Here is a 22,115-nt window from a genome sequence, read left to right on the forward strand (position 1 = left end):
GACTAGGTAAAATATCATTCACAGCTGAGCCCCAGAGTGTGCTATGATTACATTGCTTTTCTTTTGAGACATTCTATTTATCCCAGCTTTAATACTCGCCTCATTTCACCATTTGTTTACTTTCTGTGTATCTGTCACTAATTCATCCCCATCCTGTCCGATGGACCTGTGAAACGCACCTCAATTCAGCAACTGCACACCAAGTAATCCATTGGTTTCTTTTGTTTTCTAAGACCTTGCTCCTGGAATGCTCTGCCCTCCTGTTTCACTCTGTGTTACTTGGTCTTTGGACCTCCTGACCAGCTGTCTCTTTGGGAGTTCCTCATCATTATCCTGGAAATGCCCTTGGCTACCCTCTGTGTTGGACCCCTGTGTACTGGGTACACGGCTTCCTCTCTCTTGATTAATGCATTCACTTTAGGAAGGTAAATTTTCCCGTAGCTTCCTGAAGAAGGTACATGAATGATATTAACGGTAGTTTTTCATTGTCTCTATTCCCTCTGAGTTCTCTTCTCTCTTTCTGTTTTGTCCTGTTTATTTTCATGTTAGAGGCTATTCCCATATATCAGTTGATCCTTGGCGATTATTTGTATTTAAGAGGGGGAGACCAAAAAGTGCCAGAGGCTCGAGGGGGCTTGTGGAGTGGACAGAGACCTGGATGGTTGGGTGACGGATTCCCCTAGTGTCAGGGTGCGTAGGTAGGCTTTTCTCTCAGCTAGTTTGCCTGAGAGGAGAATCCAAGCTCTTGCCTGTAGGTTATAAGGCTGGAGCTTCACATGTCAATGTGGAGGCTTTCATTTATCCTCACATTTTCACTCCAGCACCCTGTTTCTGCTCTCAGCTGTACCTAGCTCCTTCGCATCTTTGTTTCAAGCTCTTCAGAGAATAAACTTCCAGCCAGGAATGGAGAAGAGCAACCCCTGACAAGTGGGGCAGGACACAGGACAGGGAATCTGGAACGAACTCCTTGTACAGAGTTTGAAGCAACCCCTTGTTTCAGACTCACCTGCAACCCCACCTTCAGAGGTACCTGGTATCTTTAATTCCTGCTCCTTTCTGGGGTTATTATTTCTTGTTGAGTTCTACCCTCTGCAGTCAGTGAGCAGAACAGAGAAAGCTGACTACTAAATTGGTTATTATTCATCCATACAGTTTTTTTAAAAATAAATTTATTTATTTATTTATTTCTTGTTGTGTTGTGTCTTCGTTGCTGCGTGCGGGCTGTCTCTAGTTGTGGTGAGTGGGGGCTACTCTTCGTTGCAGTGCACGGGCTTCTCCTTGCGGTGGTTTCTCTTGTTGCAGAGCATGGGCTCTAGGCGCACGGGCTTCAGTAGTTGTGGCACGCAGGCTCAGTACTTGTGGCTCGTGGGTTTTAGAGCACAGGTTCAGTAGTTGTGGTGCACGGGCTTAGTTGCTCCGTGGCATGTGGGATCTTCCCGGACCAGGGCTCGAACCAGTGTCCCCTGCATTGGCAGGCGGATTCTCAACCACTGCGCCACCAGGGAAGCTCATCCATACAGTTTTCATCATCCAAAATTTTGTTGATGTTGTGCATGTGCGGTTTTACCCTCTAGGTTTTTGCTGTTCTTTTTCTTTACCTTTTATTTTTTTATTTTTATTTTTTTGTTTGGCTGCATGGCTTGCGGGATCTTAGTTCCCAGATCAGGGATCGAAGCCAGACCCTGGCAGTGAAAGCACTGTGTCCTAACCACTGGACCGCCAGGGAATTCCCTTCTTTACCTTTTTAAAAAATTAGTCTACCATCATTTTAGTGAGGCTTGTGGAGAGAGTGGAGAAAAGCTTGTACATTCAATCTTTTAACTGGAATTCTATACACATTTAAAAAAGCTTTCAGTATATATTACCACATTACCTACTGGAAAGATCTTACCTCTACATTCTCACCAGAAATGTTTAAGAGTGCCTTTATATCTCATGTCATTCCTTATCAATACTGGATAGTACTCATCTAAATATTTATAATACCTGAATTTTTTACACTCAGGGTGTTATACATAAACACCCAACTATAAATCATATTCAGTTATATTTCTAGTATTAACTTGTAATATCTTTTCAACAGAAAATCTCAACCTCTAGCATACAACCTCAATGAGGGCAAGAATTTTGTCTTTGTTCTTCACAATTATATTGCCATCTTCTGGGACAGTGTTGGCTACTCAATGAATATTGGTTAAATAAATGGATAAAGAATTGGGGTGGTGCTCTGGCCAGCTGTGGCTAAGGGGAATGCCCGCATCCCCTCCTATTGGAATCCTCTTCTTAGGTGACCATTTTTCACCTGAGAATGGCTTCTACCTGTGGTACATCTCAGAGAGGTCTCGCTAAGTGAAATTTCAAAATGACAGCCTGTGGCCAAAAAGGACCTACAGGCATATTTTGTTCGGCCTTCAAAGTAGTTTAAAAAGGGATGGGAAGCAGATTTCACATAAAGTCTCCAGCTCTCTGGCTTCTCTTGGCAATTGGAAGGTCCAGCAGTGCTGGACTACCCATCTGGAATGGACAACACCAACTAGAACTGGGGAATGGCTATCCCTGTAGCTGGGGCACATAACTTCAGTCCATCACTGTCCCTACTTATCCCACTTCATTCATTTATGTGCCTGCTTTGACCCTGAATACATTGGAGCTTTTGGCTTCAACTTTAACCCATGATGGTGAGTGGGGTTTTAGGGACCATTCTGATGTTTTCGTAAGAAGAAAAAAACGTCTGGGTTTTACCCTACCTAGTAAATCTCATCTCGCCCTTCCCCGCCCTCCTTCAGAATTTATGATCTATCTCATGTTTGAGTTCAAACAATGGATGGGAGACAATTATACATAAATACTTTCACTTTTCTGCAAAGTCTGGGTTTTCTGAGCAAAAAGCACTAGGAGACTAGGTTGAAAGATGACTGAATGGCAAACATGCCTTGGAAGTTAGAGATAAGCTATTGCTCCAGAAAGACTGAAGCTGGCTTCGCCAAGAGCTGTTTACTTACTTAATAGGGTAAAAAAACAAACCAACAAAAGCCAGAGACACATTTCCCCCTTCTCCTGGAGACACTTGCTTACATTTCATAGTGAAGGTCTCTCTTTCTCACAAGGGAAAGATGGGTTGAACTGCCAGCACTCTATACGTAAGCTCTGAGTCTCATAATTTCAGGGTCTCCTCCTATGGTGCAGCCTCACTACCGGTGCAGGTAAGCACCTGGTTCTCATTTGTGTCAACCTGTGGGAAATCGGGCTGCAGGGAACTGGCTCTATGATGCCCTGTGGGTGACAAGTGCTCTGCTTTCTGATCCAGAGGTCATGTGTTTCCAGAAGGAATATAAATAAAAATAAATAAATAAATATCACTATATATACACGCAAATGTTATAACTATAAAACAGAGATATATACATATATATAACATAGATATATATAAAAAACAACATTCTATATAAAACAACAACCCTCTTCAGTGGCAGTAGTTTTGTGTAATCATTCTGTACCCACTGTCACGTGGATCACACCTGGAAAAACTCTTCATTTTGACAACTTTTCCTCAAACCTCAGCACCAAGATCACTCCATCGCCATCCCCTGGCTTAAGGCCGACTGTGTTCACTCTACTACTAAGAATATCTGATAATAATAATAATAATTTTGGGGACTTCCCTGGTGGCGCAGTGGTCAAGAATTGCCTGCCAATGCAGCAGACACGGGTTCAAGCCCTGGTCCTGGAAGATCCCACATGCCGCGGAGCAACTAAGCCTGTGCACCACAACTACTGAGCCCATGTGTCACAACTACTGAAGCCCGCGCTCCTAGAGGCCGTGCTCTGCAACAAGAGAAGCCACTGAAATGAGAAGCCTGAGCAGTGCAACAAAGAGCAGCTTCTGCTCGCCACAACTAGAGAAAGGAAGGAAGCAAGGAAGACCCAATGCAGCCAGAAATAAATAAATAAATAAATTTATTTTAAAAAAATTTTTTTATAATTTTATAATTTTTCTCGTTACAGTGTTTTCCTCTTCTAATATGATGTATAGTGCCGGAGAATTGAGGTAAGAGCAGTTTGAGCATTTTTAACTTAAGGATTAACCAAAGAATCTTGTTAGAGACAAATCCTATCAAAGAACTCAGAGCCCAGGGCTTCCGTGGTGGCACAGTGGTTAAGAGTCCCCCTGCCGATGCAGGGGATATGGGTTCGTGCCCCGATTCGGGAAGATCCCACATGCCGCGGAGCGGCTGGGCCCGTGAGCCTGCGCGTCCGGAGCCTGTGCTCCGCAACGGGAGAGACCACAGCAGTGAGAGGCTCGCATAGTGCAAAAGAAAAAAAAAACAAAACAAAAAACTCAGAGCCCAAATCCTGAACATATATTTTGGAAAAACCACAACTCACCTACAGTTTATAGGGGAGCTAATTTCTGGGAAAATTATATCTTGACAGGTATATTTCTTTTCTGGGGTGTTTCCCGTCATCCACATAATGAAGTGAGTAGCTCTTTTGGACATATTTAATTTTTCTTGTTTTAATGTATTGAGAAATGAGGTAATCCTTTTTCCATTGGTAGAAAGATTTTCCTAGTTGTCTCATTTGTAAGTAAAGCGTTTGGAAAGAGCCTTGCAATTCTCTCAACTGACTCTTCTATATTCTATGAGCCTTTGAGAAAATGCATAGGTACTGCTTAGTGTGGAAAAAAGGACTTTATTGGCCTAAAAAATAAATAAATGAAATAACTGCTGCTACTGCAGAAGTGTTTAAGCACTGGGAGAATCTGTATTTTGAGAGATGGAAGAAAGACATCTAGGTACTGAAACTAGGGGATTATATTGCATCTCACCTGTTTCTAATGCCTGTTTCTAGTGTCAGTTTCCTTTTCCTTTCCTCTTACACACAGGTGGCAACGGAATGAAAATTAAACATAGAGCTCTCAATTACCACTCGTGATCTATGCCTGTAAATATTCTGATATAATTAGTTATCAAATCTCTATACCCAGAGGGTGGGGTGGTGGAGGGGGAAGGCCACAGTGAAAACTGTAAAATTAGAGTTTATAGTTTAACCAACCAAAAAGCTGAATATTATATATTGGGTTACACTGACCTCTAGAGGTTGATAATAATATAAACTTGCTTAATTTGAAAATAGTTGGAGGGCCAAGGAGAATTAAAAACCATTTCAGGAGCTAACTCTCAAGTGTATAGTGAGGCACATTTATAAGCCACTCTCAACAAAACAATTCAGCCAAATAATGAGGAACAGTTGTGTTCTGCATACAAATTCTGGGTTGGTTTGCAGCCTAACGATCACTATTACAGTAAATGTAACAGCAATTTTAAGCTGTTCTAAGTGGGAATTTTAAAAATCTTAGATCAATTCTATGGAAAGAGAATAGAAATAAAACAGAAAGTAAACAGAAAAGAATAGAAATTTTAAAAAACGTAAAAGTTTTATTGTTTACAATGTAGAACCTTTATTTTAAACATATAACCATGAATCTTTACATATGTTAACATTGGTTTTTGTTTTGTTTTGTTTTTGCGGTACGCGGGCCTCTCACTGTTGTGGCCTCTCCCGTTGCGGAGCACAGGCTCAGCGGCCATGGCTCACGGGCCCAGCCGCTCCGCGGCATGTGGGATCCCCCCCGGACCGGGGCACGAACCTGTGTCCCCTACATCAGCAGGCAGACTCTCAACCACTGCACCACCAGGGAAGCACCATTAACATTGTTTTTTAAAAGTATTGTCTTACCCTGGTTCTTAAAAGACACCAGGAATAAGATTTGAGTTTTTAAAACTGTGATCTCCAGGATAACTTTGTACTTTAAAGGACTTCCTAAAGAGAATCTTAAATTTTCTTCAGATTACTTTATTAATATGATATGCATATGTGTTTCTGTATTCATTTGTTTTCTCTTTCCTTTTAGTTCCCTCAGCCACCATTGTCACCCCTGCCTGTGAGATCTGGTCTCCTTACTATACCCCCAAATCATAAGGATCAGAAAGAGAGAGAAAGAAATATTCCAAGCTTCATATCTTTCATACCTAAGTTCTCAGAGCCTGTTAGTCGATCTGATGAGTTTAGACCATCAAACAAGCAGAAGGAAGCACCGTTCAAGGTGTTGGAGGATCAGACTCTCAGGTCATTTGATAAATCTACCTGGTCCAGAAACATGTGCTCTTTTTGGAAGGCTCACCATCACAGACAACACCTGGAGACAGAGGAGAGTAGGAAATCCAAGGAAACAGAGTGATGTGTCAACATTGAAATCTCTCACTTTGAAAAAGGACAGTCTTTGGTGTCCTTTGAGAATTTCAAGGAAGGCAATTTTCCTACAGATAGGGAAGTGGATATTGACTGCCATGGTGCTGAAGTGAGAAGAGCAGAAGAGAACACTCAATCTCTTTCATCAGCAAAGAAAGAGGGTTCAGTAGCCAGAAACTATGAACAAGATTCAGAAGTTGGATATATCAAACCAGTCAAGTTCCAAGAAGCCCTGCATTCAGAAATAACTCTAAGCCAGGATGAAGGGACTAGAAATGATAAAGCTGATTCAAAAACTGCTTCAGCACATAAAGGGGAAGTAAGTGAGCCAAATCATATTTCAGAAGAGTGTACTCTTCTTAAAAGTTTGTCCAATATAGTTCCTCAGGACCCCATTGAAAAGCTCCCAGAAGATCACAGAAGCATGGAGACAAACATAAAAATATCAGTAGCAGAGGCAACCAAACCAATAATGAATGGGATGGTGCTTCTTATCCACATCAATTTCCCTGGAGATGAAACTCCCAAGGAACCAACAATAACTAAACCAAGCCTCCAAAAAAGAAAGGGCACCCTTCATAACAACAGTAGCTTCAACATACTTGCAGAACAAGAAATGACAGGCATAAAATGAAAACCCATAGAAATAAGTTGGATTCAAAGACCAAGGCCAGTAACAGGACACCTCAGAATTTCATGGTTTCCATTGAAAGTCCCATGAAGCCTACCATGCACAAAACCAGCATAAAAACTCAACTTTTTCCTGCTCTGGGGCTTGTGGACCCCAGACCTCGGCAATCACCAAAGTTTCAAAAGAGAATGCCACAGATAGAAAAGAAGCAATCCACTTACCGGGCTTTGGAACCTAAAAAGCAATCATTCCCTTGCATCTGTAAAAATCCAGGAATAAAAAAGTCTTCTGGGGCTTCCCTGGTGGCGCAGTGGTTGATAGAGTCTGCCTGCCGATTCAGGGGACGCGAGTTTGTGCCCAGGTCCGGGAAGATCCCACATACCGCGGAGCGGCTGGGCCCGTGAGCCATGGCCGCTGAGCCTGTGAGTCTGAAGCCTGTGCTCCACAACGGGAGAGGCCACAGCAGTGAGAGGCCCGCGTACTGCAAAAACAAAAAGAAAAAAAAAAAAAGAAAAGAAAAGTGTTACCAGCCTGTAAGTAGCAATGACACTGAAAATGGTGATGGTATTTCAGAACCAGAATAGCAGATAAAGTCTTCAGGAAATGACTTTCTATCTTCCAAAGATGAAGTTCAGCCCATGAACATGGTTCAGACTCATGAGCAGTCCATCGAGCAGAACGAATTCCTTCCTGTCTCAGATTTGTCCATTGTTGAGGAAGTCTTGATGAAGGAGACATTTCTAGCAATCAGATACTTGCCACGAGCCTCAGAGATCTGCATGAACTCGAAGAGCAACATCACCAAACCCCATTTGTCCTTTCAGAAAACAGCTGGGCACTGCCCAGTGAGAAGAGTTCCAGCAAGCATGTACTGCAAGAAAAGCAGACTATAGTATCTCCTGGTGAAACTAATGCCAATCAAATTTTAACTAACGATGTAGAGTTTGATAGTGTTTCAGATAAGTCTAAAACACTTTTGAGTTTCTCTTTCCAAGAGAAACAAGAAAGTGCATCTTCTCAAGCATATCAACGTTGGGCACATTCTTTGGATCATGTTAGTTTGGCTAATAAGTCAATTCCATATCAAACATTTGGAAAAACCTTAAGTGATGCATATTCAATTTCCCAAGAAATTCTAGACCCTGTAAAGAATGAAGAATCATCAGATGAACTGTTAGGTTGTCTAGCTGCAGAACTACTAGATCTTGATGAGAAAGATAACAACTCTTGCCAAATAATGGCAGATGAAACAGATCCTGAAAGCCGAAATCTTGCCCTCAGTAAGAGAGGAAATACCATGCAAGAATTAGGCGGAGAGACAACTGTCAAAATACCGGTGGGTATAATTAGAATCAGAGATTCATGGGGGCGGGAAGGGATCTCAGAGACAATCTGTTTCAAACCCCTTATTTTCAAATGAGGAATCAGTAACCCTAAACAATTAAATAGTTTTATCAAGATCTCATTGTTTGGTTGCAAGTTTGGAATCCAGGTCTCCTGACTCTCGTGCTAAGACGTTTTCATTATGTTGCCTTACTTCTAGAATTTAGCTAGCCTGACACTGCAGTGGAATCACTTTGGTTACATTAATATAGCAGAGCTACTTATTGAAATAGGTAGATATTATATTCAGTGATGATGTTTTTAATCAACAAGTAACAGCAGGGAGATAATTATGGGTAAAGCATTACTCTAAGTGGTGTGTGAGATAGAAAGAAATTAACACAGCCCCCGAAGTAGCTCACCATCTAGTTCCAAAAGACGTATGAAAACATGAAAAGCTCATTTCTCAAAGATTCCCTGCACCTGAGCATTTGTTCCCAAATGGTTTACTTTAACACAAAAATATTATTGATGCCTCCTGTGATTTTGGTATTGGGATAAGAACTGAAGACATGGTAGGGTACAAGCCTTAGCCATTGCTCTCAGGGAAGCATAAACAACAATCCTGAAGACATTTAAAAAAAATTTGGTTGGCACTGGAGTGGGGTGGTGAGAAGACTATCAGCAGGTAGTAAGGTTATGTTTGTTTTAGTTCTCACTGAAGTATATGAGCCTCCTGTTCTACTAAATTTTAAAGACAAACAGTGGGTTTAGCTGAAACATCATTTACTGTACATTAACTCAGGTTATATCACACTCTTTCAGGATCAGGAATCCTTTAAAATAATTGATCAGAAGAATACACAAGGTAAATAATTATACCATAGCTAAGTTTATTGAGAACTTACCACGTATGAGTGAGACACATCATCCTTTCTATACTTCCTAACAGCTCCATGAGATCAATACTAAAGGTAATAACAAGTCCCCATTTTGCAGATGAGGAAACTGAGGTTTAGAAAGTTACGCAGGTAGTGAGTGGTGGGGACAGGAATTCTGATTCCAGCCCCACACTTAATTACTACACAGTGGGAATATTCCTGGTTGTAAAAGGCCAGCTTCACCCTCATGTGAACCTGGTCTTGGCTGGGACGTGGACAGTGATTCACAGAGGCTGCCAGGCTTGGGTGGGAGTTGGGGGTACGTGTGTGCATGCCTGTGTGTCTGAGATGGGTCCACCAGCCTGCCATTTCATGTTCAAGAAAAGCTAACAAGCTAGTAAATACAATCAGCCCATAACCCTACCCTGCAATCACAGAGTCAAAAGCTGACCTTTTGTGACCTTTTCACTTCTAAGCAATCCTTAAAGTTCAGTTTGGATAGAAACATGAGAGGCTGGGGAGGAGGAACCCAAATGGCCCTCTGGAGGCACCCGTGCTCATTCCCGAGGAAGGAGATCCTGTGCAATGTCTTATTCTTTTTTTTAAAATAAAGTTTATTTATTTATTTATTTGGCTGTGTTGGATCTTCGTTGCTGCACGTGGGCTTTCTCTATTTGCAGTGAGCGGGGGCCACTCTTCATCGCGGTGTGCGGGCCTCTCACTGTCACGGCCTCTCTTGTTGTGGAGCACAGGCTCCAGATGCGCAGGCTCAGTAGTTGTGGCTCACGGGCCCAGTTGCTCTGCAGCATGTGGCATTTTCCCAGACCAAGGCTCGAACCCGTGTCCTCTGCATTGGCAGGCAGATTCTCAACCACTGCGCCACCAGGGAAGCCTATCTTATTCTTAAGGACCGTCACCGTACCTCTACATCACCATCATCATTTATTATTATTTTTTTTTATTTTTATTTTTTGTGGTACGAGGGCCTCTCACTGCTGTGGCCTCTCCCGTTGCGGAGCACAGGCTCCGGACACGCAGGCTCAGCGGCCATGGCTCACGGGCCCAGCCGCTCCGAGGCATGTGGGATCTTCCCGGACCGGGGCACGAGCCCGTGTCCCCTGCATCAGCAGGCGGACTCTCAACCACTGCACCACCAGGGAAGCCCCATCATTTATTTTTAAGAACTCATAGAGGAGATCAAGACAAAGTATTTTTGGTCCTAATCAAACAATTGGTAAACATGGTCTAAGCTCTACAAAAATATACTTGTTTCCCGACTTCCAGGGGAAGGCCTTTCAAAGTTTACTGTGGATGCACATCTCTTGAGGGTCATGCTGAAATGTAGACACTGATTTGGTATGTCTGAGGCCTGAGATTCTGAAAGTTTAACAATCTCCCATGGGATATTGATACAGCTGGTCTGTAGGTTCTCCTTTGAGTAACAAGGGTCTAGAGGACCATGGATGTTTAGTCTATTGCAGCTGGTCTTGACCATTAGACTTGCTTGCATGGCTGTGCATGGGTGAATGTATGTGCGTGTATGTGTAAGAGAGACAGTATCTATCTGTATGTATATTTGTGTGTAAATGTGTATGTGTATGGAAGTGTAGGCATATATGCTTACATATGTGTATATTTGAGTGTATGCATACATTGTGGAAATAGAACAAAGGTTGTTTATTCAGAGCTCACTATAGCAAAGGAGTCAACCACCATCACTTGTGTTTGGCCGAGACTCAAAAGCAGGCAAGGAGTAGGAAAGCTTTTTAGTGGAAAAAAGGCTTCAGGTGTGCCCTGATTGGAGGCTGTTGTCCTGGGGAAGCTGTAGGTGGGCTAACTAGAAGGGGCCTCCCACGTGATTGGTTAGGGGTGCATATTTGGCCTTCTCTGGTTGGTCCTAAGTTAGAAAAAAGGAAGACCTTTCTCTCTACCCTTTCTCTCCGTCCTAAGGACTCAGAATGTAATGATGGCTTTTCTTTTTGTCTCATTCTTCCAGAGATACAGTAATGGCTTTGGGATATGTGACAAAGAGGAGAGATTTTTCAACTCACATGAAAAGAAGACATTTTCTGAAAACAGTTTAAAGTATGAAGAACCTATCCTGTGGACCAAGGGTGAGACCCTTGGGAAGGGAGCCTACGGCACAGTAAGTGAAACAGGAAACATGTTGAAATAAAAAGTCTCTACTCCTCCTCGACTCCTCCCTCTTCCCTAATCTTCCTGAGTGCCCTCCCCACCCCGTATACTCTTTTACTTAGAACTCTTTCAGTTGGAAGTAATAGGAAACCCAGCCTAAAGTGGCTTGAGGAAAAGGATGTCCACAGCTTTATGTAACTGAAGGATTTGGAGTAGGACTGGCTCTGGGCACAGCTGGTTTCAGGGGTCAAACAATGTCATTGGGGATCTGGTCTCTCTGTGTCTCCTTCTGGCTCTGGTTCTCAGGCTCCACGGGGTAGTACAATAGCCATTGTATTTCAAGCCTCTAATTCTCTGAGGTCCAAGTCCTGTGGGAAAGAAGTCTCTTTGTTCAACGGTTCATGTTATGTTACCAGAAGTTGGGAGAATCATTGCTGCGTGGCAAAAACAAAAGATGTTCCTTACATTTTGTGAATTGCGTAAAAGACCATCTAAAGTCCCAGCACTTTATTTTTTTTTTTATTTTTTGTCATATATGGCCTTTATTATGTTGAGGAAAGTTCCCTCTATGCCTACTTTCTGCAGGGTTTTTACCATAAATGGGTGTTGAATTTTGTCGAAAGCTTTCTCTGCATCTATTGAGATGATCATATGGTTTTTCTCCTTCAATTTGTTAATATGGTGTATCACGTTGATTGATTTGCGTATATTGAAGAATCCTTGCATTCCTGGAATAAACCCCACTTGATCATGGTGTATGATCCTTTTAATGTGCTGTTGGATTCTGTTTGCTACTATTTTGTTGAGGATTTTTGCATCTATGTTCATCAGTGATATTGGCCTGTAGTTTTCTTTCTTTGTGACATCCTTGCCTGGTTTTGGTATCAAGGTGATGGTGGCCTCGTAGAATGAGTTTGGGAGTGTTCCTCCCTCTGCTATATTTTGGAAGAGTTTCAGAAGGATAAGTGTTAGCTCTTCTCTAAATGCTTGATAGAATTCGCCTGTGAAGCCATCTGGTCCTGGGCTTTTGTTTGTTGGAAGATTTTTTATCACAGTTTCAATTTCAGTGCTTGTGATTGGTCTGTTCATATTTTCTATTTCTTCCTGATTCAGTCTTGGCAGGTTGTGCATTTCTAAGAATTTGTCCATTTCTTCCAGGTTGTCCATTTTATTGGCATAGAGTTGCTTATAGTAATCTCTCATGATCTTTTGTATTTCTGCAGTGTCAGTTGTTACTTCTCCTTTTTCATTTCTAATTCTATTGATTTGAGTCTTCTCCCTTTTTTTCTTGATGAGTCTGGCTAATGGTTTATCAATTTTGTTTATCTTCTCAAAGAACCAGCTTTTAGTTTTATTGATCTTTGCTATCGTTTCCTTCATTTCTTTTTCATTTATTTCTGATCTGATTTTTTTTTTTTTTTTTTTTTTTTTTTTTTTTTGCGGTAGGCGGGCCTCTCACTGTTGTGGCCTCTCCCCTTGCAGAGCACAGGCTCCGGATGCGCAGGCTCAGCAGCCATGGCTCACGGGCCTAGCTGCTCTGCGGCATGTGGGATCTTCCCAGACCGGGGCACGAACCTGTGTCCCCTGCATCGGCAGGCGGACTCTCAACCACTGCGCCACCAGGGAAGCCCTCTGATCTGATTTTTATGATTTCTTTCCTTCTGCTAACTTTGGGATGTTTTTGTTCTTCTTTCTCTAATTGCTTTAGGTGCAAGGTTAGGTTGTTTATTCGAGATGTTTCCTGTTTCTTAAGGTGGGATTGTATTGCTATAAACTTCCCTCTTAGAACTGCTTTTGCTGCATCCCATAGGTTTTGGGTCGTCGTGTCTCCATTGTCATTTGTTTCTAGGTTTTTTTTTTTTTTTTTTTTTTTCTTTTTGCAGTATGCGGGCCTCTCACTGTTGTGGCCTCTCCCGTTGCGGAGCACAGGCTCCGGATGCGCAGGCCCAGCGGCCATGGCTCACGGGCCCAGCCGCTCCGCGGCATATGGGATCCTCCCAGACCGGGGCACGAACCCGTATCCCCTGCATCGGCAGGCGGACTCTCAACCACTGCGCCACCAGGGAGGCCCTGTTTCTAGGTATTTTTTAATTTCCTCTTTGATTTCTTCAGTGATCACTTCGTTAAGTAGTGTATTGTTTAGCCTCCATGTGTTTGTAGTTTTTACAGCTCTTTTCCTGTAATTGATGTCTAGTCTCATAGCATTGTGGTCGGAAAAGATACTTGATACAATTTCAATTTTCTTAAATTTACCAAGGCTTGATTTGTGACCCAAGATATGATCTATCCTGGAGAATGTTCCATGAGCACTTGAGAAAAATGTGTATTCTGTTGTTTTTGGATGGAATGTCCTATAAATATCAATTAAGTCCATCTTGTTTAATGTATCATTTAAAGCTTGTGTTTCCTTATTTATTTGCATTTTGGATGATCTGTCCATTGGTGAAAGTGGGGTGTTAAAGTCCCCTACTATGAGTGTGTTACTGTCGATTTCTCCTTTTATGGCTGTTAGTATTTGCCTTATGTATTGAGGTGCTCCTATGTTGGGTGCATAAATATTTACAATTGTTATATCTTCTTCTTGGATCGATCCCTTGATCATTAGGTAGTGTCCTTCTTTGTCTCTTCTAGTAGTCTTTATTTTAAAGTCTATTTTGTCTGATATGAGAATTGCTACTCCAGCTTTCTTTTGGTTTCCATTTGATGGAATATCTTTTTCCATCCCCTTACTTTCAGTCGGTATGTGTCTCTAGGTCTGAAGTGGGTCTCTTGTAGACAGTATATATATGGGTCTTGTTTTTGTATCCATTCAGCCACTCTGTATCTTTTGGTGGGAGAATTTAGTCCATTTACATTTAAGGTAATTATCGATATGTATGTTCCTATTCCCATTTTCTTAATTGTTTTGGGTTCGTTATTGTAGGTCTTTTACTTCTGTTGTGTTTCTTGCCTAGAGAAGTTCCTTTAGCATTTGTTGTAAAGCTGGTTTGGTGGTGCTGAACTCTCTCAGCTTTTGCTTGTCTGTAAACGTTTTAATTTCTCCATCAAATCTGAATGAGATCCTTGCTGGGTAGAGTAATCTTGGTTGCAGGTTTTTCTCCTTCATCACTTTAATTATGTCCTGCCACTCCCTTCTGGCTTGTAGAGTTTCTGCTGAGAGATCAGCTGTTAACCTGATGGGGATTCCCTTGTGTGTTATTTGTTGTTTTTGCCTTGCTGCTTTTAATATGATTTCTTTGTGTTTAATTTTTGACAGTTTGATTAATATGTGTCTTGGCGTATTTCTCCTTGGATTTATTCTGTATGGGACTCTCTGTGCCTCCTGGACTTGATTAACTATTTCCTTTCCCATATTAGGGAAGTTTTCAACTATAATCTCTTCAAATATTTTCTCAGTCCCTTTCTTTTTCTCTTCTTCTTCTGGAACCCCTATAATTCGAATGTTGGTGCGTTTAATGTTGTCCCAGAGGTCTCTGAGACTGTCCTCTGTTCTTTTCATTCTTTTTTCTTTATTTTGCTCTGCAGCAGTTATTTCCACTATTTTATCTTCCACCTCACTTATCCGTTCTTCTGCCTCAGTTATTCTGCTATTGATCCCATCTAGAGTATTTTTTATTTCATGTATTGTGTTTTTAATCGATGCTTGATTCATCTTTAGTTCTTCTAGGTCCTTGTTAACTGTTTCTTGCATTTTGTCTATTCTATTTCCAAGATTTTGGATCTGGGAAATAGAATCTTGGATCATCTTTACCATCATTATTCTGAATTCTTTTTCAGGTAGACTGCCTATTACCTCTTCATTTGTTAGATCTGGTGGGTTTTTATCTTGCTCCTTCTCCTGCTGTGTGTTTTTCTGTCTTCTCATTTTGCTTATGTTACTGTGTTTGGGGTCTCCTTTTTGCAGGCTGCAGGTTCGTAGTTCCTGTTGTTTTTGGTGTCTGTCCCCAGTGGCTAAGGTTGGTTTAGTGGGTTGTGTAGGCTTCCTGGTGGAGGGGACTAGTGCCTGTGTTCTGGTGGGTGAGGCTGGATCTTGTCTTTCTGGTGGGCAGGTCCACGTCTGGTGGTGTGTTTTGGGGTGTCTGTGGACTTTTTATAATTTTAGGCCACCTCTCTGCTAATGGGTGGCGTTATGTTCCTGTCTTGCTAGTTGTTTGGCATAGGGTGTCCAGCACTGTAGATTGCCGGTCGTTGAGTGAAGCTGGGTGCTGGTGTTGAGATGGAGATCTCTGGAAGATTTTTGCCGTTTGATATTATGTGGAGCTGGGAGGTCTCTTGTGGACCAGTGTCCTGAAGTTGGCTCTCCCACCTCAGAGGCACAGCATTGACTCCTGGCTCCTCAATTTGGGATGATTTGTTGTCCATTCATGTATTCCACAGATGCAGGGTACATCAAGTTGATTGTGGAGCTTTAATCTGCTGCTTCTGAGGCTGCTGGGAGAGGTTTCCCTTTCTCTTCTTTGTTCTCACAGCTCCTGGGTCTCAGCTTTGGATTTGGCCCCGCCTCTGCGTGTAGGTTGCCGGAGGGCGTCTGTTCTTTGCTCAGACAGGACAGGGTTAAAGGAGCAGCCTCTTCGGGGACTCTGGCTCACTCAGGTCGGGCGGGAGGGAGGGGCACGGAGTGCGGGGCGAGCCTGCAGCGGCAGAGGTCGGCGTGACGTTGCACCAGCCCGAGGCGCGCCGTGCGTTCTCCCAGGGAAGCCGCCCCTGGATCCCGGGACCCCGGCAGTGGCGGGCTGCACAGGCTCCCGGAAGGGCGGTGTGGGCAGTGACCTGCGCTCGCACACAGGCTTCTTGGCGGCGGCAGCAGCAGCAGCCCCAGCGTCCCACGCCCGTCACTGGGCTCCGCGCTTTCAGTCGCGACTCGCGCCCGTCTGTGGAGCCCCTTTAAGCAGCGCTCTTAATCCCCTCTCCTCGCGCACCAGGAAACCAAGAGGGAAGAAAAAGTCTCTTGCCTCTTCGGCAGCTCCAGAGTTTTCCCGGACTCCCTCCCGGCTAGCTGTGGCACATTAGCCCCCTTCAGGCTGAGTTCTCGCCGCCAGCCCCAGTCCTCTCCCTGCGCTCTGACCGAAGCCCGAGCCTCAGCTTCCAGCGCTGCGCGCCCCGGCGGGCGAGCAGACAAGCCTCTCGGGCTGGTGAGTGCCGCTCGGCACCGATCCTCTGTGTGGGGATCTCTCCGCTTTGCCCTACCCAGGTATGTGGGGAGTTTCTTGCCTTTTGGGAGGTCTGGGGTCTTCTGCCAGCGTTCAGTAGGTGTTCTGTAGGAGTTGTTCCACGTGTAGCTATATTTCTGGTCCCAGCACTTTAGATAGTATTTACACAGATTGGTAAAGAGAAGACTGAACCCAAGCCATTATGATATACATTCACTAAGCTACTTATCCCCATCTTGTCTCCACTAAAACATTCAATTTCCTTAAGTACTTTGCATTTAGGTAGGGATGTATCAGCTTAGAGAAAGACAAGTGTTTGGGAGCCATTTTGTGAACAAGTGTCGTCATTTACATTTAATAATAAGGCATTGGTTTGCTTCTAGGTATATTGTGGTCTTACTTGCCAAGGACAGCTAATAGCTGTAAAACAGGTGGCTTTGGATACCTCTGATAAATTAACTACTGAAAAAGAATATGGGAAACTGCAGGGAGAAGTAGATTTGCTCAAAGCACTGAAACATGTCAACACTGTGGCCTATTTGGGGACATGCTTGGAGGATAACATTGTAAGCATTTTCATGGAGTTTGTTCCTGGTGGCTCAATCTCTAGTATTATAAACAATTTTGGGCCATTGCCTGAGATTGTGTTCTGTAAATATACAAAGCAAATTCTGCAAGGTGTTGCTTATCTCCATGAGAACTGTGTGGTGCATCGAGATATCAAAGGAAATAATATTATGCTTATGCCAACTGGAATAATAAAGCTGATTGACTTTGGCTGTGTCAAGTGTTTGGCCTGGGCTGGCTTAAATGGTACCCACAGTGACATGCTGAAGTCCATGCATGGGTCTCTGTATTGGATGGCTCCGGAAGTCATCAATGAGTCTGGCTATGGACAGAAGTCAGACATCTGGAGCATTGGCTGCACTGTGTTTGAGATGGCCACAGGGAGGCCCCCACTAGCTTCCATGGACAGGATGGCAGCCATGTTTTACATTGGCGCACACCGAGGGCTGATGCCTCCTTTACCAGAACACTTCTCAGAAAATGCAGCAGATTTCGTGCGTGTGTGCCTCACCAGGTAAGAAACTGAAAGCAGGAGGAGGATAAATCCCCAGAGATTCCAAGCAGCTGACGTTTCCCCTGCAATTTATGGCCCATTATAAGCTCTGCTTGGGTTATGAAATCAAGCAGGGAGTGATTTTGTGCTGAAAAGAATCATGATTGGCCATATTGGGTGATTGTGTTCCTTGTTGTACCAGGGTATGGGGGTAATGCTTCAAGTGGGAAGTGCCTCAATGAAATGTCTTATCAGGTCCAGACAATACTTCCTCAAATCAATGGGTGTGCAAAAATTGCTAAGGATTTACTTATTTACCAATGAGACATCTTCCCAGGGACTAGCCATGGTGAAATGACATCACCTATGCTTTAGCCTCCCTTCCCTCTCGGGGAACCAATGTTCTCATTCCTTCCTAAAACCAGCTCTCAGGAGAGTATGTGAGAAATTCATTCGTATCAAGGGAATGATATGAACTGACTGATTGATGATTGACAGTTAATGTATTGTTTCCCCAGAAACACTTGCATTTAAAGTGAGAGGAAGCATTTTGAGCCAAAGGAACAAATCTCTAATTGGAGTGTTTCAAGCATCAAATGGGTAGTGTTTGGGGAAGCAGAAAAGCCCCAGAAGGTTGCCTGTTTTCCCCTGTCCTGAGGCTTCCTGGTACTTATGGAATAAAGTCCTGTGTAAAATGTTAGAACTGTAGGGAACTTAGAGATTACTCATTTGTGTGGTTTTCAAACTTTTCTTACCCAGGCACTCTCTGCTCATATGAAATCTTAATTCAAAGAATAAAAGATAAAGGCAGAGAGATGGCTCTGGTTAAAGTGTGTATATGTATATGCATGTATGTGTACGGTGGAGGAGAGCTAAAGAGTAGGGTAGGGGTGCTCAAGCCTACCTACCTGGCCTCTGTGATGATGTAGAACAGCCTAAAATCCACCCACCTAGTGAGGCTCAACATTTAGTTGCATGTGCAGAATGAGAAAGGTCTGAAACCAACAAAATTTCTTGCCCTTCAAGGAAGTATGCTTTCTTATTGCTAGATGAAAAATTCTAGTGCCCCAGCTTTCAGCAAACATATATGGCAACCTCCAGCTCCCTGAATGGGTTCATTTTATCTTTCTCAGTTAACCTCCAGAACCCACAGGCCTCCCTGTCTGCCGATGAGTGTGTCTCTTTCAGACTGTCTCCCTCTCCCAGCACATGTGTATACCAATCAGCATGTCCTGGTTGATTTCAGGGGATCACATAGGCCAGGGCAGCAAGGCATACTCCAGGGTTGCAGTTCTGGGCATCCCTACATGCAGAGATGCCGTAAGCATTCCAGCATGGATTTTGCGGACAGAGCTCCAGGCACAGAGATGACCCCCAGCCCCCCACCCCCCAAAAAAAACCGCCTCACAAAAGGGACATAAAGGTATTAGGAATATCATTTAGACCAGTACTAGTCTTGGAGATTGGTCTTAGCTCTTAAACATACTGCAGTTTCTTTGTTCTGAATTGAACAATTATCTATTATTGATCCACAGAAAGTGCTTGCTATTCTCATTTCCTTTCTAGTTCTTATTACACACACACACACACACACACACAGCTTTAAAGAGAAAGGGAGGAATATTTTTTTCTGGCTCTCCTTTTGAACCATTGCTTCATAAACTAAGCAATACACAACTCACACCACTAATAATCAATTAACACGGTTGTTGTGAAGGGTAAGGGAAATGGTGTATGTAAATTGCTTAGCACAGCTTGGGGTATGTAATTAGGGCTCAACTATTAATAACCCTTTGGGAGAATACTAATACACCTTTCCTAATGAGTGTCATACTGCAAGCCTGCAATTCTATGCCAGAGACCCTAAGGACTCTAGAATCTTGCCTGTTGTCTATGACAATAACTTCTTGGAGGTGTGCATAGTTACAAATAAAGGGGTAAGGCACTCTTAAAGATTCAGAAGTAGAGATGATCAGGTAAAAATCAGGAACAAGGACAGAACAGAAATCAATCTGGGGAAGCAGTAAGAAGCATGGCTGGGGGTACTCCTATGGGCAGGTCTCAGAAGTTCTGGGAAGCCAAGGAGTTTAACTTTGTTGAGATAGGCAGTGAAGACCAGAGGACTGCAAAGGATTTGGGGTAGAGAATGCGAAGAAAAAGGTCTTTGGGGAGTCAGGTCAGACAGCAGATTCAGTAGAGGGACCTCGAATGGAGGCCATTCTGGAATCCAGAGTTTGGGTTTTGATGGTGATGGAAGCAGTGGGAGTGTAAAGAAGATTCCAAAATATCAGTATTTCAGGGACTTCCTCGGTGGTCCAGTAGGTAAGACTCCATGCTCCCAATGCAGAGGGCCCGGGTTTGATCCCTCATCAGGGAACTAGATCCCACATGCATGCCGCAACTAAGAGTCCACATGCTGCAACTAAGACCTGGCGCAGGCTAAATAAATAAACATTAAAAAATATATACCAGTATTTCAGAGGAAGGTGAATCAGGACTTGGTGATAGAGGATGATAGGATCTCATGGTTTTGAACATGGATAATGGAAGAAGTAATAGAAAGTTGTGAAAGAGGAACAGGGGAGGAAGTTGAAGGAAACATTTGAAGCTGTGGAATTGTTGCTCAGGAAAGCAGTGAACATTGGAAGTGCATATTTGAAAATCATAAGGTTGGTAGCTATAATCATGAAAAAATTAGAGGGCTGATGAAAATGTTTTTGAAAATGCTCGTGGGAGAAGATAAAAAAATATGCATAGAATTAAGTCCAGTACACAACTGGAAGAAAGGGAAGGAGGGGAGTTGCCACAGTGTGGGAGAAGAACGAAGAGGACAGTTTCTCTTAAGTAGAGACTGTTTCAGAGAAAAGGGGGTAGTGAATACTTCAAATGCTACAGAGATGACAAGGAGGGTGAGCTCATTAAATTTGGTAAGGAGAAGGTCATGGTTAGTTTTAAAAGAGCAATTTCTATAGAGAAGAGTAGGCCAAATGGTAAGGATTTGGGTTAGTGAATGTTGAAAAAGAAATCTGGGTTTGACCAACTTAGAGAAATTTGGCAGGAATAGAAGAAATAGGATGGCAGCTAGAAATGGTAGTCATCTAAGGATTTTTTGAAGAGAAAAGAGATTTCTGCATTTTTTGAAGGCAGGAGAAAGAGCCTCCAGAAGGGGAGAGGTTTTTTATTTTAGAATGATTTTTGGTCACTTGCTTTTTTTTTTTTTTAAATTAATTTATTTATTTTTGGCTGCATTGGGTCTTCGGTGCTGCACTCGGGCTGTCTCTAGTTTCGGCAAGCAGGGGCCACAGTTCGTTGCAGTGCCTGCGGGCTTCTCATTGCGGTGGCCTCTCTTGTTGCAGAGCACGGGCTCCAGGCGCATGGGCTTCAGTAGTTGTGGCACGTGGACTCAGTAGTTGTGGCTTGTGGGCTCCAGAGCACAGGGTCAGTAGTTGTGGCACGTGGGCTTAGCTGCTCCGTGGCATGTGGGATCCTCCCGGACCAGGGCCTGAACCCACGTCCCCTGCATTGGCAGGTGGACTCTCAACCACTGCGCCACCAGGGAAGCCCGGTCACTTGCTTTTTAACGTATTTTATTTTTATTTCCATTTTTACCTGGGATGTTCTTGGTGGTCATCTGCTTCCAAAATGATCAAGATAGCCAGTTTAATGAAAAGAATGCCTTTGAATAGGTCACTGCAGATAACCAGTGACTGGTTCATTAGTTCATTGACTAGTTCATTGGCAAAAGCTTTTGATTTCTTGAAGGGGAATAAACCTAAGCCACAATAGTACTAATTAAGTAACTGTATCCCTTTATGCTCATCCAAGAGTGCCCCAAATGGGATTATTCAAATTAATCACCAAAGCATATTTAAACGTCTACTTCTTTCAATCCTGGATACCTCTAAATTTAAAAAATAAATTTCATGCTAACTAAAAGTGCATTAAACTGTACATCTAAAAGCGTGATTTTTTTTTTTTTTTTTTTGTGGTACGCGGACCTCTCACTGTTGTGGCCTCTCCCGTTGCGCAGCACAGCCTCCGGACGTGCAGGCTCAGCAGCCATGGCTCACGGGCCCAGCCGCTCCGCAGCATGTGGGATCTTCCCAGACCGGGGCACGAACCCGTGTCCCCTGCATTGGCAGGCGGACTCTCAACCACTGAGCCACCAGGGAAGCCCTAAAAGCGTGAATTTTACTGTGTATAAATTATACCCCAAACAAATTGAGCGAAAGTACAATGGAAAAGGAGGGACTGGTTTTGAATCATACTAGGTACTAATTTTTGAATTATTAGTATGTGACACTGTTTCAAAGTTTTATATGCATTTAAAAAAAATCTCCCAATGGGGACTTCCCTGGTGGTCCAGTGGCTAAGACTCCCTGCTCCCAATGCAGGGGGCCCGAGTTCAATCCCTGGTCAGGGAACTAGATCCCACATGCCGCAACTAAAAAGATCCCTCATGTTGCAACTAAGACCCGGCGCAACCAAAAAAAAAAAAAAATTTTTTTTTAAAAATTCATTATTAAAAAAAATTCTCTCAATGAATTGGGATCGACATATACACACTACTATATATAAAATAGATAACTAATAAGGACCTCCTGTATAGTACAGGGAACTCTTCTCAATACTCTGTAATGACCCACATGGGAAAAGAATTTTAAAAAGAGTGGATATATGAA

General features: G+C 43.1%; 1 protein-coding gene across 1 annotated transcript in view; it reads left to right on the forward strand.

Moving 5' to 3' along the window:
• MAP3K19 (mitogen-activated protein kinase kinase kinase 19) overlaps positions 1–22,115 on the forward strand; it is a gene marked incomplete at its 3' end in the record, with an annotated part of 41,861 nt that overhangs the window by 19,357 nt on the left and 389 nt on the right. The window contains 9 exon segments of the mRNA XM_081241751.1: positions 4,006–4,032; positions 4,035–4,048; positions 5,915–6,238; positions 6,242–6,863; positions 6,866–7,248; positions 7,468–7,609; positions 7,612–8,219; positions 11,084–11,233; positions 16,757–17,454. Coding sequence (XP_081097877.1) covers positions 4,006–4,032; positions 4,035–4,048; positions 5,915–6,238; positions 6,242–6,863; positions 6,866–7,248; positions 7,468–7,609; positions 7,612–8,219; positions 11,084–11,233; positions 16,757–17,454 — 2,968 coding nt within the window.

This window comes from Mesoplodon bidens (genome assembly GCF_964165515.1).
Source record: "Mesoplodon bidens genome assembly, chromosome: 8".
Taxonomy (NCBI): domain Eukaryota; kingdom Metazoa; phylum Chordata; class Mammalia; order Artiodactyla; family Ziphiidae; genus Mesoplodon; species Mesoplodon bidens.